The sequence below is a fragment of the Triturus cristatus genome, chromosome 9 (assembly GCF_964204655.1).
Source record: "Triturus cristatus chromosome 9, aTriCri1.1, whole genome shotgun sequence".
NCBI classification, from domain to species: Eukaryota; Metazoa; Chordata; class Amphibia; order Caudata; family Salamandridae; genus Triturus; species Triturus cristatus.
In genome coordinates, this window is record NC_140592.1 from 79,035,290 (window position 1) to 79,059,233 (window position 23,944).

At 43.9% G+C, this 23,944-nt stretch overlaps 1 protein-coding gene across 1 annotated transcript in view; it reads right to left on the minus strand.

The window, feature by feature from the left end:
• The window catches only part of RBSN (rabenosyn, RAB effector), a 189,437-nt gene that overhangs the window by 135,825 nt on the left and 29,668 nt on the right, over positions 1–23,944 (minus strand). The window contains exon 4 of the mRNA XM_085624454.1: positions 19,234–19,574. Within this exon, the coding sequence (XP_085480580.1) occupies positions 19,234–19,396 (163 nt within the window). The 5' untranslated portion in view covers positions 19,397–19,574. The remainder of the gene's footprint in view (positions 1–19,233; positions 19,575–23,944) is intronic.

The window sequence follows — 23,944 nt, forward strand, 5'->3', positions numbered from 1 at the left end:
GTGCTTTTAGGAACACCTGTTATTGCCCTAAAGAATTTATTCTCTGAGGATTGAAGAGCAGCAACCTTCTCAAAGCCCCAGCGCTCAGCACCATAGAGAGCGGAGCCTAGAGCTTTTGCTTCGTAAACCTGTAGGGCAGGTTTTACAGGTTTGGTCAGTGATTTTCTGTGCTCTATGCAAATAGCACCGGCCGGTTGCCTGTGTCTCAGTGTAGCGATATCAATATGATACCGCCAACTCTTCTCGCTAGATATATGCATGCCCAAATATGTAAAGGTATTAACTACTTCTAGCGGACGGTCATTTAAAATGATTTTGGATTTGAAGCTACGGTGGGGGTTAAAAGTCATAAGCTTTGTTTTGGCAGTATTGACCTCTAGGCCATATTCCCCACAGAAATGGTCAAAGATAGACAAGGCAGACTGCAATCCACTTGGAGTTTTAGATAGGATGAGCGTGTCGTCTGCAAACATTAAAATAGGGATTTTAGTCCCAGCTAAAAAGGGGGCGTCCACTTGTGCAGAAGTCATGCGAGCAACAACGTCATTCATATATAAGGTAAAAAGGACGGGAGCCATCGAACATCCTTGTCGGACTCCCCTCTCAACAGGGAAGTCCGAGGTTACCGAACCTAATCCCCCCCCCACTGAATTCTAGCATAAGTAGATTCGTGTAGCCTCATTATTAAAGATAATAGGTCGCTAGGAAGACCCTGCTTCTTGAGAACCGACCATAACTTAGATCGGGGGACAAGGTCAAAAGCGGCCCGTAGATCGACAAAGGCCGCATACAGGCTTCCTTTATCCAGCACAACCGTCTTCCATTGTAGTAAGGTAAAACGGAAAACCTGATCCACCGTGCTTGTGGATCGTCGAAAGCCAGCCTGAAATGGTGAGAGAGCATTAGTCTCTTCTACCCAATCCAGGAGCCTGTTGACGATCACACGTCCCACGACCTTTTGAATGGTATCTATAAGGCTTATTGGCCTATAATTACCCGGGAGGGATCGATCACCTTTCTTAAAGACAGGAATGATTACTGCACCCTGCCAAGATTTTGGTACTGCTGCACCTAGAGCAATAGCATTAATAAGAAGGTGAATATACTGACACCAGCGCTCTTTATCATTTACAAATAGATCAGCTGGCACTCCATCAAGACCAGGGGCACGTTCACAAGCGACCGTATTAAGGGCCAGCATAATTTCAACTATTCCAAAGGGGTTTGCTTTGGGAAGATCTACACTAATTTCCTGGGCCAAGTTATCATTGTTTGGTGCAGCGTACTGATTTTTGAAGAATTTTATCCATTCTTCTTCAGGGACATTGTTATGTGGGGACTCGGGAAAACCCGATTTTCCCCACCTGACAATGTGCCCGAATAACCGAGAATCCCTGCTATCACTAGCTGCCTTTAACTCGGACCAGTGGTGTTCGTCCCAAGCTTTTTTAGCCTTGGATATACTAGTTTTATAGTTCTTTCTGGCGGCTTGGATTATAGCAGATTGCCCCCCCTTAATAGCTTTACTCAGAGCTAATCGTGTAACCCTGCACTGTTCATTATACCACTTAGCAGGCTTAAAGGCTCTGTTGCCTTTGATTTTCACAGGTTTGAGGAAATACTTTTTGATTGCACAAAAAAGGGAGTTATGTAATTCCTCGACCTTATCTAAGCCAGTGCCAAGTGAGTTGAACTGCTCAATAGCTGTTATTGCTATATCAACCTGATCCTTGATGTTAGCAATAGCCTGGTGGTTGATTACTACGTTTTCCCACTTTAATCTCCGCATATCATTTGAGGGAATAATCCGGGGGAGGGCATTCACAGGAGAGCCTGAAGGCGGGGTAGTGTGGGACCACCATTTGTGAGTTGTGCACAGGGGGTTGTGATCACTCTCGATCCTTTCTACAACCTCCATATCACAAATCAAAGGCCATAATTTTAGACTACATAACACGTAATCAATTCGATTGTTATGTCGGCCATTATCGAATGTACTTGTCCCATTCCTGTCACCACTAGTCCTACCATTTAGGGCTCTTAAACCCTTTTCATAACATAGAGTGTTTAGACCAATAACATTGGCGGTCCAACGCACAACCGGAGGGAGCTCTAGTTTAGGAATGCCCCATTGTCGATCCTCCTCATCACCAAATAAGTCATCTTCGTTAATTAGGGGTTCAAATGTTCTGTTAAAATCACCCGCAATGACGATATTGTTGTTCTGGGAATGGATGTCGAGAAGACTATCCAAGGCAACTAAAAGCTCGGACCTCCCGCCCCTATTACTCCGGACATAAACGTTGTAAATATCCAGGCAACCCAGTTTGTCTAAATCCAATCAAATTAGTTGGATGTCATGATTTTTGGTATCAACAACTTTAATAACTATCTTTAAACACTGGCGAACCCATATTGTTAGGCCTCCCATGGGTCTACCCCTAGGGCCCTTTGAAGCGGGCACAGAATAATTCAGATAACCCTGAGCAAAACAGGGTTCACATGTCCAAGTCTCCTGGAATATGCATAGGTCGAATTTGTTGACAAAACATGTCCACTCCATAGATTCCAATTTGGAGGTCAACCCAGCAATATTCCAAGAGAATAAGTTCCCCATAATTCCCTGAAAGTTGGTCGGGCAATTAACTAGAGGTAGAGGATCAAAAACAGTGTGATGATCAGAACAAACATCTGTACCTACTTCCAATAGTGGGTTTCTTAACTCATTACAAAGAAAAAATGGGTCAGATGATGGCTCATCAAGACTCACCATCATTGCCTTGTTGTTGTTGAGTCAATCTACATCTTCAAGGTTAACTAACACCTCATATCGATTACTCGACCGGATCGGAAAGTTAGGTTGTATACAAAGTGGAGCCCCAAAGTTGGTTGTGGAGCCTGGCCTGGATCTAGGGAAAAAATAGGTTAATTCCCAAGTAGTGATGGAAGACCTCCTATGATTTGTATACCAATTTAGGATGTGGCTAACAGCTCTGGAGTCCCTAAAATTGATTAAGATAATGTCCCCATTTATATTTTTTGGTGTGTTACCCAACCAAGGTAGACGCCTAACATGTAAGATTTCCCCATTGATGTACGAAGGGAGAGGGCGGTTTTGTCCTAGCCAGTGGATAACCTTGTTTTTTAATTGTGGATATCCTTCTGTGGCATCGTCCTTTAGAGTGGGGACACCCGCAAGCACCACTACAAGAGGGACAGCTTCCGGTGGAAGGTCGATAGAAACAGGCCCTCGTGTCTTAGCCATGGGAATCAAGTTGCAACTTTTACTAACAGGCATTGAACCCCCTTGTAATGAGATATTTCCCCCCCGGCAATCTCTGTCCTTGTTTAAATGAATTGACTTAGGAATGGTAGTTCTTCTAGCATGGTTATTGGTTGCATTATTTGTACTACAATCAGCTTGAGAAACTGTCTCATGTGATGATGGTAGAGTGGGAGGTGGTACAGCAGAAGCTGAGACAGTAGAGAACGCCATTGTTGGCTTTACAGAACTCACAAATGAGTCCCATTTGCCACCCATTAGAGATTCCACATTCTCCAGCCTTTTTTCGATAGTTTTTAAACTGTCGACAATGGGTAGCATAAGAGATTTAAATAATGTATCTATGTTACCCATTAATTCCGCGATAGTGATGTCATTTACAGAACAGGATACAGAGGTACCAGGAAGAGATATACTGTCAGTACAGGGAGTAGGGCCTGTATCAGTATAAGCCAGTGTAGAGTTATAGCTGGATTTATTTTTACTTTTATGTGGAGCAGAGTCTATCTTCCTCCTTTTCCTGGGCAACGAGTCTGATGATTTAGATGTCCTAGGGGAGATGACTTTTTGGGATAAAGGCTCCGTGGCTTGCGATAGTGTATCAATCGGTGCAACTGGTTCACTAATTACATCGATGGGAGAAGATAAAATAGTTAAAGGCGGGTCTTTAGATAAATCAACCGTGATTGGGTTGCCAGGGGATATTAGGAAATCGTTATTATCCGGGAAATGTAAAGTTTCTTGGTGGGAAGGGGCCCTCTTATCTGAAGGAGTTGCTTCATAAGGAGAGGATGAAATTAAAGACATGTTTTTAATATGCTCTATAGAGTTACGACGCCTCGCCCTTAGTTCCGTAAGAGTGGCTTCTTGATCTGACCCTGGATTAACTTTCAGTAAATAACTGTCAAGGGTACCCTTGTTAGAGTAATTAGCTATGATGGTGAGACTAGTAACCCAACCCCGAGCAGCCGCAGTCACCAATACTAGGACACGTCAGTGAAATAATATAAAAGAACACTAAGCTAAAAATAGTCCGCTACTAGTAACAGCCAAACAAGAACAGTACAATCCAAAGTCAAGGGGGTGGGCCCAGCCTCGGCCTCCTTCGGCTCCTGAGGGCTACAGAGGGCCCGCCCTTTGCCCGGGCTTAGCCCGGCGCCGCCCGCGTGCGTCCCGCGACGCGGAGGGAGACGCGACCTTTTGTGCGCCTCCGGGCGAGTGGGCAGCGTCAGCAGGCGCAGAGACTCCTGGGAGCTGTAGTCTCCCCCTGCTAACGGCCGCAAGACGGAGTGACGGCGGCGGCAGGGGAGACCCACAGCGGAAGGCACACAGGAGCAGCGCTGGGAGTGCAGTCAGAGCAGGGCAGCAACGAGGATCCCCACAGGTTAGGCAGCCACGCTTCGTCCGATTTAGATTTAAGTTTTTTTAATCAATTAAATAAAAGTGGATCTTTTTGGTGATTGGGGAACAGGATACAAAACAATTAGAATTTTGAAGCTATGATTAGGTAGCAAACTGGCTGTTAAATATATGTAGAATGGTATAGAATAAAAAGAATTCAAAGACAGAAAGACTAAAACTTTAAAACTACATGAACCATGGAAACAAAAACATTTCCGGGTATGCCAAATAAAGTAAAATAAGAGGCCAGATAATCAGGCTTAACAGACAAGAGGAAACAATGGTTAGTATTAAGTAATTGGGCACAAGCTTAATAGCTGAACAATTACAAGCGTTCAGTATTTATGTGAGAAAATAGTGAGATTACAGATAACTACAGACCGGTAAATGACAGCAATGTGGAGGCAAGGCAGTTTATAAAAAAAATAAAGAGACAGTTTCAAGAGCTTTTTGAGACAATGTGAATAAGATTGATAACAAAATAGATGCCATCTGGAAAAATTGTAGGCATTTAAACTAATTTAAGCAGGCACTGGAAGCATCTATTTCAGTAAGAGCAAAGGACGGATCCAGAAAGAGGCAGATGCAACGGACATATCACCAAATAGTGCTGGGAAAGGTAACTAGATAATTTCTATCCATTTGACTCTACACACTGCATTCCCACTGCAGGCACTGCTATTAAGTTTGCTCTTCCTCAGTCACTACTTTTGCCGCTACCCCAAAGCCTGTCATTGATTTACCCTGCGTCTTATTTGTTTTCAGATGTCCTCAGTCTACAGCTATCAACTTGCTAATTAAAGCACAGTGTTGTCATTATTTCTTCCATGTTTTTACATCAGATCTTCTGTGTGCTTACCATACTTCACCTTTGTTGCCCTACCTTTTTACTTTTTCTTCACCGCCTTTAGATTATTCAAAGGTCCTCTGCCGGCCTCCTTTTCAAACTTTTTGTTGTCTAAAATATTTTTCTTCGCCCAAGCTTTTCAACACTGGTCTTCTCCTCTTAGGTTATTTAATCATATTATAAAGTCTTCAAATGTATTAACGGTCTTACTTTCCAAACCATCTTTGCTTTAAATAATGATGGATGTTCACACTTCAAACTTGTGTTCAACCACAAGTTATACTTGTTTCTCCTTGCATTCTCGGTGCGTGATAATTCTTCCCCTTGCTTAGTCTTTGAGTAATTCCTTAACATATTGTATAGTAGTATAGTTCAAAGGAGAGAGGCAATGCGAAGCGTGAGCTGCAGTTCAGGTCATGACTGTTTCCTTCTATGTCCCTAGCTTGGAGAGAGAGAGCTGGTGACTGCCAAAGTTCAGCTCTCCTGATAAAATGTGTGAGGAAGTTAAGTAGCTGCTCATCAGAATTGGGGGAAATGAACAGGTCACAAGTTTGAACATCTTTAGAGCAGACTCAGCATTTTACCCTGCAAAGTAAAAATGACTGCCTTCCAGTTGTTTATTTCCATTGCTACAGGACAGCAACAACCATTCGTAAAGTGAAGAGGTCTGGCTTTATTGTGCCAACGACTGTAAACACAGGCATTGTCAAATGATGTTTTACATGTGTTGCATGCACATATACAGTGTGAAATCCTGACGTACTGGATTTTCCAATGCTGGGAAAAACAGCAAATATTTCCCTTCTGTACAAGAATGCATTTAGGAGATAAAGAACTGAATGTGACAATCAGTCTGATGACTGTGTGTACTTTTTTGATATAAAACTCCCTCATGCATTCTACTGGAAGCACTTCTTGGAAGGCAGACTAATAAAATGAATAGCCAACAGCTTGAGATGAGAGTAACACTTCTCTATGAGGAGTCAAAGTCCACTCTATATTTTAAAGACTTGGTAACAAAATGCCTTGTAGACACCGGCAGTGTCAAGTCAGACCTAAACATGGCCAAAGCAAGCACTACATAAAAAACACATACACCCTGTGGCCCATTAACCCTCTGGAAAATGGATTCACAACCTACCAGCACTTCAGCTCCAGACTTTTTATTATCTTGGTTTGTTAGTTTCGTTGTTCCACCGAGCAGCACATGGCAGGGATCTCAATGACCTAATTAAGGGGTTTTCATTTTACTGGTCATGAAGGAATGAAAAACTGATCTGCTCTTGTAGGGAAGGAGCTGTTAGTCTTTACACACAGGGCTTTGCAGAAGGCTGCAAACGCCATTGAACACATTTAAATCTGCAGATGATGCAAACCATTTCAAAAGGCATGCACTTCTGCACCCCTTCCCTCCTCTTCACTCAATGGGCTGGCTTGGGAGTTCAAGAGTAGAGTAGAAACGAATATAGGCCGTGGTTAAGCCTGAATGATTAATGTATCACACCTGAACACTAATTAGCAATAGCACAGTGAGCTTGTGAAATTTCACTTTCGTAGCTTTAGAGTGAGACGGGATTTCTGAATATATCATTTAGTACATAGTGGTTTATTTCACAGCTTTGGCAGGAACGTTATTTCATAGCTGACTCGCTGCTTGCTAAAAATGAATTTAGTCCAATTTGAGGAACATAAAGTAACAAATGAGTTTCCAGAAGAGTCAAGCATCGGGTTATGTTCTTCAATGCACTGCAAACACACTGAAGAGATGATGGAATGCAAGGGATACTTGTCGATGAGTGGAGAAGTGACATTTTGTAAAAGCAGGACTGGCAGTCAGGGAAGCGGCAATGAAGACTAAACGCATCCATATCCAAAGTCATGCATTGAGGGCAGAGAACGACCAGAGATTAGTAGATCCATGGCAAGAAAGGCCTGCTGAAGAAATGCCTCATGTATGATGAACCTACACTGGTTGCACTTTGTAGCAAGGACGCTTGACAAACAAATATTGATATACATAGTGAGTTAATGATCAGCATGTGTTACCACACTGTGGGTATGTTATATATACTGTTGATTTTTTGCATTTTATTAATAGTTATTCCATTTCGAAATCCATGTCAAGCATAATTGAGTTTGGAATAAAAATTGAAACTCTTTGGCAGAACTCCTAGTTATTGCCATAATGGATGTTTTAAGTTACATATGGCGACTGTCCTATTTACTGAATGTGGTAGAGGTCTATTTTGAATACAATTTGGAACTACAAGTAGGGCGGGCAGGACTTAATAAGAAACGTTCTGTGGGATATCTAGGATTCATAGAGATATTTAAGCATTCAACATAATGTGTTATAAGGAAAACATAAGTATGAACATACATAATGTTAAAGAAACGTCATTGAGAATCAAGTGCTTTATATTTAAAAGCAAAGTAGTTGCGGCAAAGTCAACAGTGCATTGCTTAACTGAGCACAGTGGATACACGCATAGCGAATTGTGATACCAATGAGTACTTTGCAAACTGACGCACACAACATGGGAGCATCTGTAATCTGATGGGCAACAAAGACTGTTCTTAATCTGTAGAATGAAAAACCTGAGTCTAAAAAGTAACTCAAACAACAATCACCGTGAGTAACTGCTGAGACACCATGAATGGCCCATTGGCCTTTTTCACCATCAGTGAGTGCTCGAGAGGCTTGGCATACTTAGCAAAATGTGGCAGATTTCAGCAGCATTTTGCTCACCATATCATCCCACATCATCAGCAGTGCCCAAATATTATGGAATGCAGTTTGGAATACTTGAAAAATACTTTTAATATAAATTGGAAGAATTCTGGCATATGATGGCAAGCACTTTGTCAATTACATTACCCAATAAAACCTTGAGAGGGGGAACCACACCTGAAATCATGAAGCCCTGAAGAATTGTAGGGGAAGCGGCAAACCTTAGGCACGTGAATTATGCGAAGGGAGAAGCAAGAATAATGTTAATTTTTAGTGGGAAGTGTTCTGGAGGATAGCAGATCCTTGTGTTAGGCCAAGGCCTGCAAAATTCGAAATAAGTTGAATGCAAAACTTGAATGCGCTAGAAGTTTCTTGCAGTGGGTGGGAACTTGGCCGTAGGAGGCTGAGTTGCATTGTATGAGTGAATAGTCAATCAATTCCAGCCCAATCTCAGTTTCCTAGTTGGTAGACGGCACTGCTGGAACTCTTGAGACAGACCGGCAAGAGCAGAGCTGTGGAGTGAGTGCCTTGCGGACAATGCACAAAATCTTCAATTGCACCTTCAATTTAATTAGAATTCAAAATAGAGCTTTCAATGCAGGTGTAATGTAATATTGGTGTTTAATGCTAAACATGACCCACAAAAAAGTAGGGTTATGTGTTTGTTGGATTTTTGAACTGTCCTTCTTTGGCAGACTCAAGTAAAACAGCACCGTAACAGTATGCAAAAGAGAGGATCGTCATAATAATGGAGGATACGTTTTGGGTCTGTCCACCTCCGTATACAATTACGCTTTCCACCAAAAGCAGAGGCAGTTCTATTTAGCTGAGGAGGCTAATTGTGCCCCCCTTGCTTTGCAAAGATCAATCTTAGCTATTTCTCATTGAATACTTGCCAAAACGGTTCTGTATGTGACATTTTGCCTTACGATAAAGCTCCAGTTTTATCGTAAGAACACTATATGCGATCATCAGGGAGTATACATTCGCACAGGCATCCTCAAGGCTCCCACTTCATCCTCCCATGATAAGCTGTTTGGTATTTTTGCTGCCTTTGCCAAAACAATAAGAATTGGGCATGTTTGTAAAACCTTCAGTGAGAGTCACTTGGGCTTTAGTACCGCTTGCAGGGGGAAGCACAAGTGGGGGCAGGGCAGAGCAGCTAGATGAAGCTAAGCAGTCAAAGTCATTTAAGTCATGGTAACGTTTTGTGCTGTTGGCAAGCCACCTGAGAAAACAATGCACTGATAGGCAAACAGACGTTTAGCAAAGGCAAAGAATGTTTTTATTAGCTAATCACTACAGAGCGTGGGGCCACTCAAGATACACTTATCTTCAAACACATACAAATGTAGTAGGCCTGCGTAACATAGCTTCTAATTAACTAGGTTCATGGCAAGAGCAAGAACTCTTGGCTCGAAGGTGATGTTTTTTGTAACTACCTACCAGTGGAAACACGAATAATATATAGTTTGTCCCTCTCCATTTTAGCAATTGGGACTGATTTATACTTTGGTGGACCGCTTACACTGTCGACAGGGTACCCTGTGCACCAAACTCTCGGTCCACCCACCTCATTTAGAGATGAGCAGAACATAAGCTTTCCATCGATGAAGACCCTCTTGGGTACTCGATGGAAAACTTACTCTGACGTCCTGACAGAGTAGGGGCCGTCTGAGTAAAGCCATCACACAGACCGCTCTCTTTAGAGCTAACAGTGTGAAGTTTTTTTTTTCTGTCCCTCACCACCAGGATTTTCCTTGAGGTGAGTGAAATAAAAAAACAATAGTGATTCCTACATCTAGGTATGAAACTACCAGGCGGCCATTTCAAAATCTTACGGACCGAATACCATCTGGATGGCAGACTTAATATCCTCCGTCATCCTGGTGGAAACTACTCCATCGGTCAAACTCTAAATCAGGGCCTTAGTATTCATGCTTTTCAAAGGAAAGAGGGGCCCCTTCTAAGCCAAAGGAGTAGGGCACTATACAATGAATAAGAGGAGTATCCTTTGGACAGGGTAAAATTTATACGAACAATGGTTACTCCACACATTACAACAAAACCCAGACAGTCCCTATCGTCACACTCATTCGTCCATACTAAGGAAGAGTGAAATACATATAATCAGAAAATAGACAATACAGAATGAATATAAAAAAATCTATCTTTACAGATTAATTTATTAGTTGTTCAAGATACAGTGAATTTTTTTTTCAGTGAACATAATTTTTCACAACATTCATTGGCAGTAATCCTGGATAGAAACCAAACACTAATATCAGTAATAAAAATGTTTTCAAACAATAAAAACCATAAAAAACGAGAGTCACTGACACAGAAAAATACAATATGTCATTAAAAGAATTACACATCCGTGGTAACAGTACATGGGACGTAGAACCTGGTACTTTAGCGTTTGAACTCATTTGTACTCATTAACTGTCTCCCGTATTTACGGATTGTGTAGTTAGATAGGCGTCTACGCATTTCGATGGGTAAACTATATCTCCATCTTTTTCAAGACCAAACTCTTGACTCTCTTATATTTGAAAACTTGCAAAATGACCAGGTAAGCACCTATTATTCTTGGTGAGGCAAGCCACCATCCATATGTTAAACCAATAATTTTCAATTGGCTGAGGTGAAAACTCCTGTATTGAATCAGGATGGCCCTACAGTTTATCTTTCATTTATTTCGGCCTTTTCTTTTCAAATTTGTAGAATGCAACTATTATAGCCAGATTTTATCATTTAAATCCATATATAGTATGAGGAACACTCTTAAAATGGAGCAATTTTGATTTCAAGTTTGCACTTGCTTCAAATTTCTTGGCAATCTTGCCGTAGTGCTTGTTTAGATAGGTCGCAGAAATTCAACCTGCATAGTTTCCCTCTTATAATTAGGGTTTTAGTCGATGTTTGTTCCCGGGTTCGGTCGATGACCGGCAAGGAGTAAATTATCATAGTATTCATGGCAAGTGATTTTTTTGTTTAAGCTGCACAGAAAGAAATAGGGTCCCCTTTCCAGAACACTATTGTATGGAGACACCTAAAGTGTTTACTCAAATGCTTTCAAGAATGCATTCAACCTCAAAGTAGCTGTCCCAACAACCAGCCTGGGTGTTTGGGAACAACTACCTCCAACAAGCTGAATCAGTCTTAATGCAGAAGAGACTGTAATTATCACTTACAACATTCATATGTGCCTTACTAACAGATACATCAGCATATGAAATAGAACAATGAGATTCACAACTGACATCCTTGCGTGCCAATATCTGTGTTGATACCATTCTCTTTTGATCTCAACTTAGGCTCCTCAGGCAGATCATAGATGTCCCCTCCCACCTCAATAGGTGGTGTGCTAAAGCACTGAAACAGATGCCACAATACCTCCAATCTACACCATAGTCTCCTGGTCCTAGCCTGGTACCATCGTACTTATACTCTCCATTTCATCAATGGTTTTTGTACCTCAAATGCAGCAAGGCCCAACGGACTGGGGGTGGATAAGGGTTTGTTTGATCTTAGATATTGGTTTGTTGCACACTTGTTTCCACATATCAAGTTGGAGCATTACGCATTGAGTTAACTGTATGTATTCATTCTCAAATTCCACTACATGCCTATCCTAAGTGCACTACTTTGTGGATGCCTTGGACAATATTGTGGTTGCTGCTCAACGAAACCAACTTATTCCAAAACGTGTACTAGGCACAACAGGTTTAAAAATTGTTTAAAAAAAAACTTTCTCTTTTGAGTAAGCACTACCATTTTGAAGGTAACATAAGACAAGTCCAAATATTTTCTAACTATTATACCTATCCAAGCAGATCTTTGTTGCAATGGCACAACTACTGAGAACAAGCCTTTGCAATGCCAAGGGGACTGGCCTTGCTTGGTAAGCCTGATGTTTTTTGGCATGGAGTAATATAATGTAAAAGTGCTGCAGTCTAAAGGCGGTGTGTATATCTTACAAAAAGCAATCAACAAAAAAAATTACAAAATTGCAAAAATACATTAAAAGCAGAGACTGGCAATTTTTAGGGGGATGCAAAATGTGCAGAGGCAAAATGCTGTTACTTGCAGCAAAGAGAGCCAAGTGCTGTAGTGAAATGATCCCAACTGCCCTACACTGTAGTGGGCAGAAGCAAAACGTCACTGACACTTGAAGAGAATAACGGAAGAAGAGGACGGATTAAAAAGCTCCTGGTGCGGTGAAATAAACTACCAACATGTATTTGTCTGCTAGATATTAAATGGGAATCATCATTGGAGTGGCAATTTTAATGGGACTTACTCTTCTCAGCATGCAATGGTTGTGGAGTCAGACCTCCTTGTTCTTCTAAATTAAACTGTTGCACAGCTGTATGGCGCAAAAAAGCCCCTATAACAACTCAAGCGCCACTCACACAAAGAACAGCGATAGTACATGAATGAGTGGCGGAAAAGGCTGCCACTAGCACCCTTTGCCTCTACTTCCTTTCTCACCTCCCTCTAACCATTTGCTATATGGTTTTACGTTCCCCATGAGCGCGAAGTGCTGAAGGACAGCGTAAAGCGAAATAGTAAAACAAGCATTGGTCTGACTGGTTGTTTCCATCAATGCAGTCAGACATCCATCTGCCATGGGCTGAATCACTCATCATCCATGCACTCGTCACTCGTTTCATACCACATGCACAAACTCACCGCTCAATGCAAATGGATAGTTATCAGTAAGCCATACTGGTTCTGTTGCTACGGTTTGGGAGGAGTGGTAGTGCTTCCAGTAGGAGGTGACTGCAATTCTGCAAGGGGTTTGAGTTCTGTTGGAGGTTCAAGATTGCTACCCTGTGAGATATGTGACTGTGCTTTTGATGGTTTGTGACCACAGTTCTGGTGGGTGTGCTTTCGGAAGAGCAAAATTGCTACTATGTGAGGGATGTGAGAGTGCTTCCAGTAGTCCGTGAGGGGTACAAGAGTGCTATTGGGCTTTAGGGTGACATGCTTTCCACCATACAGGCGTTAACAGTTACCCTTGTGTTGTAGAGAAGGCCAAGGGAGAAACAAAACTATGCACTTAACCATGAATGAGTTATCTTGAAACAAAGTTGTCCTGCAACTGTTTCTAAGCAGAGTATCCTTCCTCAGCAGTATGCTTTCCCAGATGAGGATGGTTAAAGACTGGAGGTGCATTAATGATTCATGCTGCCCATTTCTTTACTCTTGCTACAGATCTCCCAATTGCGTTCCAGGCCACACTACAGAAAAGAGACAGTTCCCACGAATGCGTCAGATTATGCCCTCTGTAAGACCTGGCATCATTAATGTGTTTTTCCCGTGTCTTTTTTGCACCTGACCTGTTTTTGACGGTGGGCTGCATTTAATTTTTGTTCATTTTAGAACTCTGGGGACTTTACCACTGGGGATCAGTGCTAAATTGCAAGTGCTCCCAGTGTAAATTATTATTGCGATTGGTAATTCATGATTGGCATAATTGATTTACTGGTAAGTTCCCAGTACAGCGCACTGGGTGTGCCCAGGGCCTGCATTTTAAATGCTACTAGTGGGCCTGCAGCACTGATTGTGCCATACACGAGTAGCCCTGCAAACATGTTCCAGACCTGCCACTGCAGTGGCAGTGATAGACCTGACAAGTGCACTCACTTGCCAGGCTCAAACCTTCCCTTTTACTACATGCAAGGCACCCCTAATTTAGTCCCAAGGTAGCCCCATGGGAGGTGTATTTTGAAGATGGGACATGGGCTGGTGTGTTTTACTGCCAATTTTGTTTTTCACTACTGCAAGGACTATCTCTCCCACAGGCCATAATTGGAGCTACCCTGTAACCTCTTACAAGTGTAACTCCGAATGGGGAAAAGATAGAGATTTGGAGTCCCTAAAACTCTTAATTTAAAAATACATCTTTTAGGGAAGTTGTTTTTTAAATTGTATGTTTGAAAATGGCACTTTTAGAAAGTGGGGATTTTCTTGCTTTACCATTCTGTGTCTCTACCTGTCTGTGGAATCCACGTCTGGTTTAGACTGACAGTTGGGCCGTTTGTACATTCACTCTAGACAGTCACACAAAGGGAGCGGAGGTGTGCCCTGTATATTCTGATGGCCCATCATCAAGTTAATGCGTCTTCTTGAGCTAGAGTGGTGGGAGCAGATGTCATTGAGACCTGGATAGGGCTGTGCCTGTCCTCACACAAAACTGTCTCCACCCCTCTGAAGTGTGTTTGGAGCCAGGTCAGGGAAAGGCAGGATCTGGTGTAAGTGCTGGAGCTGTGACTTCAGAACACTTCTAGACTAAGAGGAGATTCCACTAAGAGAAAAAGAGCTGCAGTAGCTGTAGGAGGGGAACTGCCATTCTGCTTGTTGCTGTGTTGTGCTGGCCTGCTGCTTCTTTCTTGGACAGCGAAAAAACTGCGTGCCAAGGTTCTCCAAGGGCTTGTGCGTGCTTGTCTCCTATTGGAAGTATCAGGGAGATCAAAGACTTCATCCACATCTTGTTGCCAGCACTGGGACTCTTCTGCTGAGAGTCCTGCGTTGCCAAGTGGTGCCAAAACCAGTCCTGGGCCCTTGGAACTGAGTGGTTGTGCTGTCACCCCAGGAAAGCAACCCAGACAGATGTCGCTGCCTGCACCGAAGCCATTTTCACTGCTCGTGAAAAGCACAATGCATCGACTACGATGGCATTCCAGCCCTGACTCACCGATGCCACCGCTTTCTGCCATCATTGACACCAATGCCTGCACCACGGCTGAGGGCACTGCTCATGAAGAGCACAACACATTGCCCCGTCTCACATCGTAGCCCCTGGTTTGCCGACGCCTGCACCATCGACTCAGACTTCGTCCAACGGCGCCACTGCCTGCACCATGGCAGAGGGCACCGCTCATGAAGAGCACGACGCATCGCCCCATCTTACACCGCAGCCCTGGGTTAACTGATGACAGCCCTTCTGCATCAAGACCTTGCTGCTGCCTGCACTGAAGCCGTGATCACTGCTTGTGAGGAGCACGACGCATCGGCGGCGACCACATCGCAGCTCTGACGCCTGCCGACGCCAGCGCTCCTGACTTCGACATAACGGATATCGATCTGCAACACATGCTACTTCAAGGTCTTACTGACTTTTGGAACCAATGCCCGCCAACGATTCATCTTCGGATTTCATCGCAAGGTCCCCGAGGCCTCATCATTTCCAAAGGGACTGTTTTGTGGGTCTTCTTAATGCTGCACCACTGATCTGTTGGATTTGTGTTGATCATGATGCCGTGATAGTCCCTGTTGGAGCTATCAACTACAAGGAAGTGTATTTTTGGTTTATTCTTGCAAAAATATTATCTTTACTTGTGTTTATTGGATTTTTGTTGTTTTTGGTCTTGTTTTATTCAGATTGGCTATTTTTCTACACTGGCGTGGTGTTCATTTGTAGTGTTTTCCATGTGTTACTGTGTGTGTTTTGTGTAAATGTTTTACACATTGCCTCATTGCCACATTGGTAATATTGTTACCGAAGGTGGTGCATAAAGAAGCGCACGTGTCGCTGATGTCAGTTGTGTACTGGTCGCTGAGGTCATTGGCAGTCAGTGCTGCTGATAACTGGTGCATCAGAAACAGTATTGTGACAGTGGCGCGAGCAGGTCTATGACATACCAGCAGCACGTTCCATGGTGAGAGCATCTCATTCCTGCCTTGAGTGACTCAACAGTGCATCAGCTATGAAAAGACACATGCCTGGAGGCACCCCTGTGCGCCCACCTTGAGCGAATATATGAAGCAGCAGTGCTGAGAGAGCAAGCAGGGAATGTGCCTGTCAGTCATAGAAGGAGTGTCTAAGGCAGCTCACCTCCACTGAAGTAGGATTCAGCCTTGAGCATATGAGGCTTCACAGCAGTGGGCAGGGAAGAGGTACTTTTGTTTGAACTTTAAACATCCATTTATTTTCACTGATGCACACAGTCCGTATTCTCCTGAAGTGAAAAGAGAAACTAGAGAAATTACTGACATGCTAAATTGCTATTTTGAAACAAGCATTTGCAATGCAATAGGTCTTGCATTTACGCAAGTTTAAGCTATTGGCATTGTAAATGACAATGCCAATAACTTAAACTTGCGTAAATGCGAGACCCATTGTATTGCAAATGCTTGTTTAACTTTAAAACTGAGCGCGGCGCCGCTTCAAGGACACTGCGCTCGTTTTTTTTTTCTTTTTTACTTTAACACTGAGCGCGGTGTCCTTAAAGTGGATGCCACCCTCAGTTCTAAAGTAAAAAAATAAAATAAACAAACAGAGCGAAATGTTCCTGAAGCGGGCACTGCGCTCACCATGAAAGATAAATTAAAATTGAAAATGACCGCGCTGTCCCTAAAACGGGCGCCGCGCTCATTATGCAAATTCCCCAAAATGCAGCCCCCATTGTCCCCATCAGTGCCAATAACAGGAATAGTGCTCACCCCCTAGATAAAGCAGGTCGTGTAACGAGCCAGGTAAAATGTCCAGTCATTATGGGCCGTAACAAATGGAGACAAGACGGTACCAAGGCGGGACTACCAAGCCCATTTACGAATCAGAAGCCATCATTCAAGAAGGACAATGACACAAAACCAATGATAAATATGGGCGGAGAGTGGGCGGGGCTGCCAGTGCATACCCTAATACAGCATGCCTCGCAGAGCAAGCAGTGCATGCGCGCTGCCGCTACGCTCGACCTAAAAAGGTGTTGGATTTGAGGAGCAATAGCAAAGGATATTGTACAGGAAGGGGCAGATAAATGAATACGGTCAAGAATAATAATACTGATAATAATGATAATGATTAATAGCTCCTTCTTTAGGAGCAGCAGGAAGAAACTATACCATCAAGTAATACTAGAGCCCCAGTGAAAGGACCACTTCAAGGAAGTGTAAGAGTAGAGAATCACGCTGGATTCTAGCGAGGAACTCCTGCAACTCAGAATTGGGATATCTGAGCCAGAGGGAAGTGAGGACAATGTGCTATGTGGGTGTATATGGGGAGTGATGGTGAGAAGTGTATGCATTCAGATTAGTCAGATGAGCAGCAGGTGACTGCAAGTAGAGTGCAGAGAGTGTACTACATTATGATATTACTTTAAGTGATGGTCACCCTCTAAAGCAAACATGCAGAATTTAACTGCAGCATATTTATTCCTGACGACGACCTGCGAGCCAAATATCAAGTGGAGTAATTGAACATATAGCTGATCACCACCAATGGTTTTGTCACTTCCAGTGCATTTTAAACGCATCAAGCACTGGCACATCCACAAGGATGGCAAGAACGCAGCAGGACAGAGCAGGAGAGGAGAAAGAGAGAAGAAGAGCAGAGAGAGGGCACGCGACACCAAGCCACAATATGCTTTTTGTTGTTGAACAGTCAGAGGAAGGACGGGAGGAGACAGACAGGGGGTTGGGGGGCAAGAATCAGAACATGCACTCACTCCCATTAAGTTCTAGGATGTCTACAGTGGAAGGTTACAACTCGGACAATCGAATGGCACGGTGAAGGAGTGCTCCAGTGACGGGAGAATCGGGAGGAAAATCATCCCTTAAAACAGTGTTTCTCAAACTCTGGGTCGTGAGCCGATTTTTGGAGGGTCGTGAAAGTACAAGTACAATAAAGATGCCTTTAAATTCTGTATTTATATTGCTACTTGTGCTGTGCTTCAAAGACAGAGGTCAAATGTCAGGCTATGTCTCCTGACAAATTACAAGTTATTTTCTTTTTTAACATGAGGGTTGGTGTTTACAAACGCCTCTCAATTTGCAGTCAGAGAGAGAAAAGTAAAGTGAATAATGTGGAAATCTTGCTGGGGTCCCGGGAGTGTGAAAGGAAAGCTGTTGGACGTCAAAAAATGTAAATACATGTATATGAACTGTACACATTCAGCAGCCAGGAATGCAAAAATGAAGCATATTCATCATTCTGAAGTGTGAAGAAAACAGAGACTTTAAAAGGATCAAAACAAATCAGACACTTTTACTTAGTGAGCCGCAAAGGATAAACATTTACAGAAACCCGATTTCCACACATTATCATTTGTGCGCAATACAGTTTTGTCACTAAATCTGTATGCCTGCAAATGTAGTGGGCATTCCAATGGAAAATGTGCTGTCTGCAGATGACAGTGCGCTGCCACAAGATGCTTTAGTTACATTAAAAAAATGGCCCGCCTTATGTCCATTAAAGCTAGGTCGATCACAAAAGTTTGTCGTTCTAACAAATGGAGTCGTGGTTCTAAAACGTTTGGGAAGCACTGCTGTACAGGGCAGGGAACTGAAATGAACAAGAAAGCCATCAACCTGAGAAAGGGGGCGGCCTAAAGTCCAGTCTCTATAGTATCAATGAAATGATGTCCACGACAGACAGCTGGCACACAACACGAATCAGACTGAGGGCCCTATAAAGGTTTGGCAATGGAATGTAACTAAATGTACTAATGCGCCACATGCATTATTTAAAGAGGTGGTGAGAGTGAAACTCTCTCTGCTCCCTTTAAACCCAACCCATAACTATCCAGAGAGAGACTAAGAGATCCCATGCCTTTGCTTACTAGTGCACCACATTCCACAGCCAGCAGAGTCAGGCCTACTCACTCTTCAGCTGCCCTTTAAACACAACCCATAACTATCCAGAGAGAGACTAAGAGCCATATCCCATGCCTTTGCTTACTAGTGCACCACATTTCACAGCCAGCAGATTCAGGCCTACTCACTCTTCAGCTGCCCTTTAAACACAACCCATAACGATCCAGAGAGAGACTAAGAGCCAGATCCCATGCCTTTGCTTACTAGTGCACCACATTCCACAGCCAGCAGAGTCAGGTCTACTCACTCTTCAGCTGCCCTTTATACACAACCCATAACTATCCAGAGAGAGACTAAGAGCAAGATCCCATGCCTTTGCTTACTAGTGCACCACATTCCACAGCCAGCAGATTCATGCCTACTCACTCTTCAGCTGCCCTTTGACATCCCGGTCTTCGCCCGAATGCTCCTCTTCATAGTGGGACTGAAGCTGGTGGAATGACTGCAGGTCCTTCTTGCACAAGGGGCAGAGAAAGCCTTCCCTCATGTCCCCCTCATCAACAAATGGGGGTGGGTTATTCAAAGCCATTGTCGTGCTGATCCCTGGAGGTGAGTCTGTTTACTCTCAGGCCACAAAGGAAAGGGACAAAGTCCAAACCGCAGCCGTGAAGAATTTCACTGTTTATTAACATTATCCTGACGCTACTGGATACAAGCGGTGATGCAGCATCTTCATTTCTTGTCCATTTTTGCAGCAGAAACGTATTCTAGGAAGCAAACAAAAAGAGACTAATTTATTACCAGGAATGAATACTAGAGCTTTTTTTTGTTTTTAAATTTCTGATTAAAGTACTCTTTTTAACATCTTTTTTGTGAGTGCAGAAGGAAACAGAGCTGGCTTTAAAGGAATGTTTTTGTATGGTATTCTGATACATTAAAAGTAAATGGCATGAGTATGGATATGTTTTTGTGTGGAAACAAAGAGCTGTGGCGTACTATTGCTGTAGGTTAAAAGGTCAGGTGACAGTTGCACGGTCAAGCTAGACCTAAAAATCCATGTAGGTCAATGAGGGCCCTCCTCCTATCTGTGCTGCTGCCAGAGAAAAACAGCATACATTATCTAGTCATCTAAGACACTTTAAAATCTTTACACCGCCATGTGTGTGCCCCTGAAGATTCAAGCTCAGGAAGCTGGGTAAATAAAAGGATCACAGATGTGTGGCGGGCACGCACTTTTTTTTCTCTTTTTTTAAGAAGCACACACATTCTGCCTAATCAAAACATGTAGTCCTGACTCCCAACATGTGGGTGGAGCCAAAGGCTCTCTCCTGATGATTCTCTCACAGTTATCTGGCGGCAGCTGTGCTGTCAAGCCAGACTATAACAAGCATTTACAATGCAATAGGTCTCGCAACTGCGAGTTTTGGATCTATTGGCATTGTAAATGGCAATGCCTTTTATGGTGTTTGTGAAGCGGGCGCCACGCTTATTAAAGTAAAAAAAAAAAAAAAAAAAGGGCGGTGTCCCTGAAGTGGGAGGGGCTCAGGACCGCGGGGTTGTGGCAGCGGACAGCAGTGGGTGATTGTGGTGAGGGGGGGGGGCCTTGTGCTTTAGGCTGCCTGCCGACTTTGGGGCTGGGGGAGTAGCAAGCAGACAGTGGCAGCAAGTGCCTGCTGAGCTGCTTTTACCACACAATCAGGGGCTGCACCAAAACCAGCCAAGATTTTTAAAAAACGCACACACAAAAGGAAAACTGCCATTACAGCAGTGACTGGCATGGAAAGAAGGCATAAAACAGAGGGAACATGCCTTCACGGCTGACTCTGCCCGGAGCGAGCCCACACCTCTCTAAGGGAAGCGCGCCTGCATCCTTAGCTGCGAACTACGTCTGTGTCACCAAGTGAAACTCTGACCGGCCCTGGCTCGAGTTCACCGCACTTTGCATTCTGGGACTTGTAGTTTCGTTTTATCACTGTATTTAAGGCATTGAAAGCTTTCAGCAACTAAAGCGCTACAGGATTTAAAAAGATGTGCACCTTGAGGATAACACACGATATTAGGACACTTGGCAACCACGTGAATTAGGACTTTTAGTTGCTAGTTGGGAAATAAAAAACAAGCACCACAGGGAAGGGACCGACCCCTCTCCTGAAATGCTTCTCTTAAAGAACAATAAAGTTGCATTAAAAAATATGCCCCTTAGACTTTTAAGGAAGAAAAATAAATATTATTTCCCTCTTGCAAATTGTTGAGCCAGTTTAGCTGCTGCAGCGTGTTCAGTCTCTCTACACTCCGGACCGGGCATAAGTTGGTAATTTATCCCCACTGAAGAGGACAAGGGGAGAAAAAAAGAAATATATAATCGCGTTTTGCTGTGTTGTTGTTGCTTGCGTTAAACCTCTTCCTTTTTCATTAATTACAGGAAAATGATGTGCGAACTACGTCCTTTTAAAAACAAACAATCCAGGGAAAAGCGGTTAAAGTATTTCCTTGCAGTTTTTTCCCCTATGCCAACATAAAATAGATCATCTGTACACAAATAAACATATATATATAAAACAGAGAGGGTAGGCGGGGTGTTCCTTTTGCAGTGTCAGACGCTTTGGCTGGCAGACCTGTGTGGCACCTGAGACCCCAAACAATACGGCTGCCTTCTGCCTCCCCGACACCAGGCTGGGGCCAAAACAATGTGAAACCAGTGGCGGCAAAGTAGTGCAGAGTCAATAGGCCCGCCGATTGGAAAATAAAACGCCCAACAGTTCCTCAAGTCCAGTAGATCGATGCGCTGGTCGCCGGGTTAGAAATCCGTGCCACGTGTTTCACTTGTGCAATGCCCCTCACTGGTCCGCTACTAAGTATGCTGATAATCACAGGGCGGGCCCTCAACTAAAGATGCCAATACTCACAGTCCCGCTGTTTAAGTAAATTATGAGCCCCTCTAACACTGAGGAACGGTGTGTAGACTGCCCCAGGCCCCTAGCTGTTACGCTATGACTGTTAGCCCGCAGCCCGTACCCCACCTGAGACAACCACACTCCTGCTCCCACGACTCCGGTACGGATGTTTACCTTGGTAGTGCGGTGTGTTCGGATTCTCCGGGCGGGTAGCAGCTGATCGGGGGACACGGTCGGGTTGCTTGGTGACGTCTCAACTCCTCCACTCAACACGGCTCGTCTTCGTGACGAACCCCTTGTTGCCGGGCAACCCCCTGGCTGGAGTCAATCCCAGCGCGGCTCTTCTCTGAGGTTAGTGATGACGCGCAGCAACCAAGATGGCGTGCGCTTGTCCGGATGGGCCGGCCTAAATGTCCACAGGGCGGTAACCAAAATGACGAAAAGCTAATCGCGAGGCTGCGATTAGCATAAAGTACGACATGCACCTATCAGAAACAGGGGTGGGGCTTAAAGCCCCCTTCTGAAATATATTGTTAACTAGTGATGACGCGCAGAAACAAAGATGGCGTGCGCTTGTCCGGATGGGCCGGCTTAAATGTCCACAGGGCGAAAACCGAAATGAAGAAAAGCAAATCGCAAGGCTGTGATTAGCATAAAGTACGACGCGCACCTATCGGAAACAGGGGCGGGGCTTAAAGCCCCTTCTGAAATATATCGTTAACTATAGCTCTCGCAGGCGAGGAGCGCATGCACGCTCCAACGCCAGGCGAGACCTAAAAAGGGGCCACAGACACAGAGAATGAGAAGGGAAAACCTTGCCAAAAGAAAGTTACCGGAGTATCCTTCCAAGTCTGCCACTCCCGCATTGTGTGTCACTGCCGACCACAAACATCTCACGGTGCCAGAGTCCTAGCGACTACAATATTACCAGAAGTTTCAAATAGCATGAGATAAATTGATACACATTTCCAACAATAGGCAATTCCTTTTATTTTAATCTAGGCTACCTTCCCACTGTTATCTTTATAACATTTACAATTGTTAATTTATTTATCAGTAGATTTTAATTTACACTATAATGCTTGTGCAGTCCAAAAATAAATTGGACCTACAATGTAACCATGCCAAAATCAGCATTGTAGAACTGGTTCTCGTTGGCTTGATTACCACTGGTAGCAGAACTGGCATTTTCGGACTAAGTTGGCTCCCCGGACCATGGAGGACTTAAGCAGCCATAGGCCTGAAAATTATTATTTCAAAATACTAGAAACAAAGTACCCAGATATCTTTCAACTAAGGGTGTGCTGGGTAGAATGTATATATGGTTACACGCTGCAGCAATACCCAATCAAGCACCACAGTGCAGTATGAAAAGTAACTGTCTATTGAACTCCCACAGCATGAACAGAGCCAGAAGATGCCTGGTTCCAATGACGGCCGGATTACCATGGGGATGCACAGGTATCAAGATTACACCCCTGTGTGACAGAGCACTGATAAATCCAGGGTTCTGCAATGGAGCTGGGAGCACCCAGTCTAGACAGCATTTGGAGATCCAGTGGTCCACACTGAGGCCTATGACTAAAACCCTGGCAACTAGGAGAACACTCTAACCTGGCAAGCAAAGGAAAGGCAGCCCAGGCAAAGTTGCTCCTGAAGATCTGCTGGGGCATGTTGGCCAGTACCCCATTTCACTGTTGCCTCCTGGTGTGCACTAAGGCCAGGTGCTATAGCCATAAAATACTTTGAGCTCTCCTCATTTAGGAGCTACAGTGCCGAGTTATTACCTTTGAGGGGGCAAAGATGTGATGCTGCCAGGCCGTCGTCAATAGAGTTGAACGGACATATGGAAGTCAAATGTCTAGGCTAAGGGGTCCATTGCCTCACAGCTCTTGGGCTCGGCTGATCCTTTGAGTCGATGCTCCACTAAGGGGGACTTGATGCTCTGTCGCTCTAAGTTCATATGGTAGGAGTTTGGAGGTAGCACCTGTATCTATGGCCTCAGGCTGAGTCCTTTTAATTACAAGTGACTTTCACTCGAAGATGAATGAACGTCACTTGTTTGACTCTGTGATCAGTTGTCCTACTCCATGAATCTTTTATTAATTGTTGCCGACTTGACAAATTGCACTTATTTTCAGAAGCTAGCACCTGGATAGACCTCGATTAGACAATGCTCTGTTATAAGTTAAGATGACAATAGTTGTACAGGGAGCCTCAGTCGACCAGGTGGTTTTGGCCCA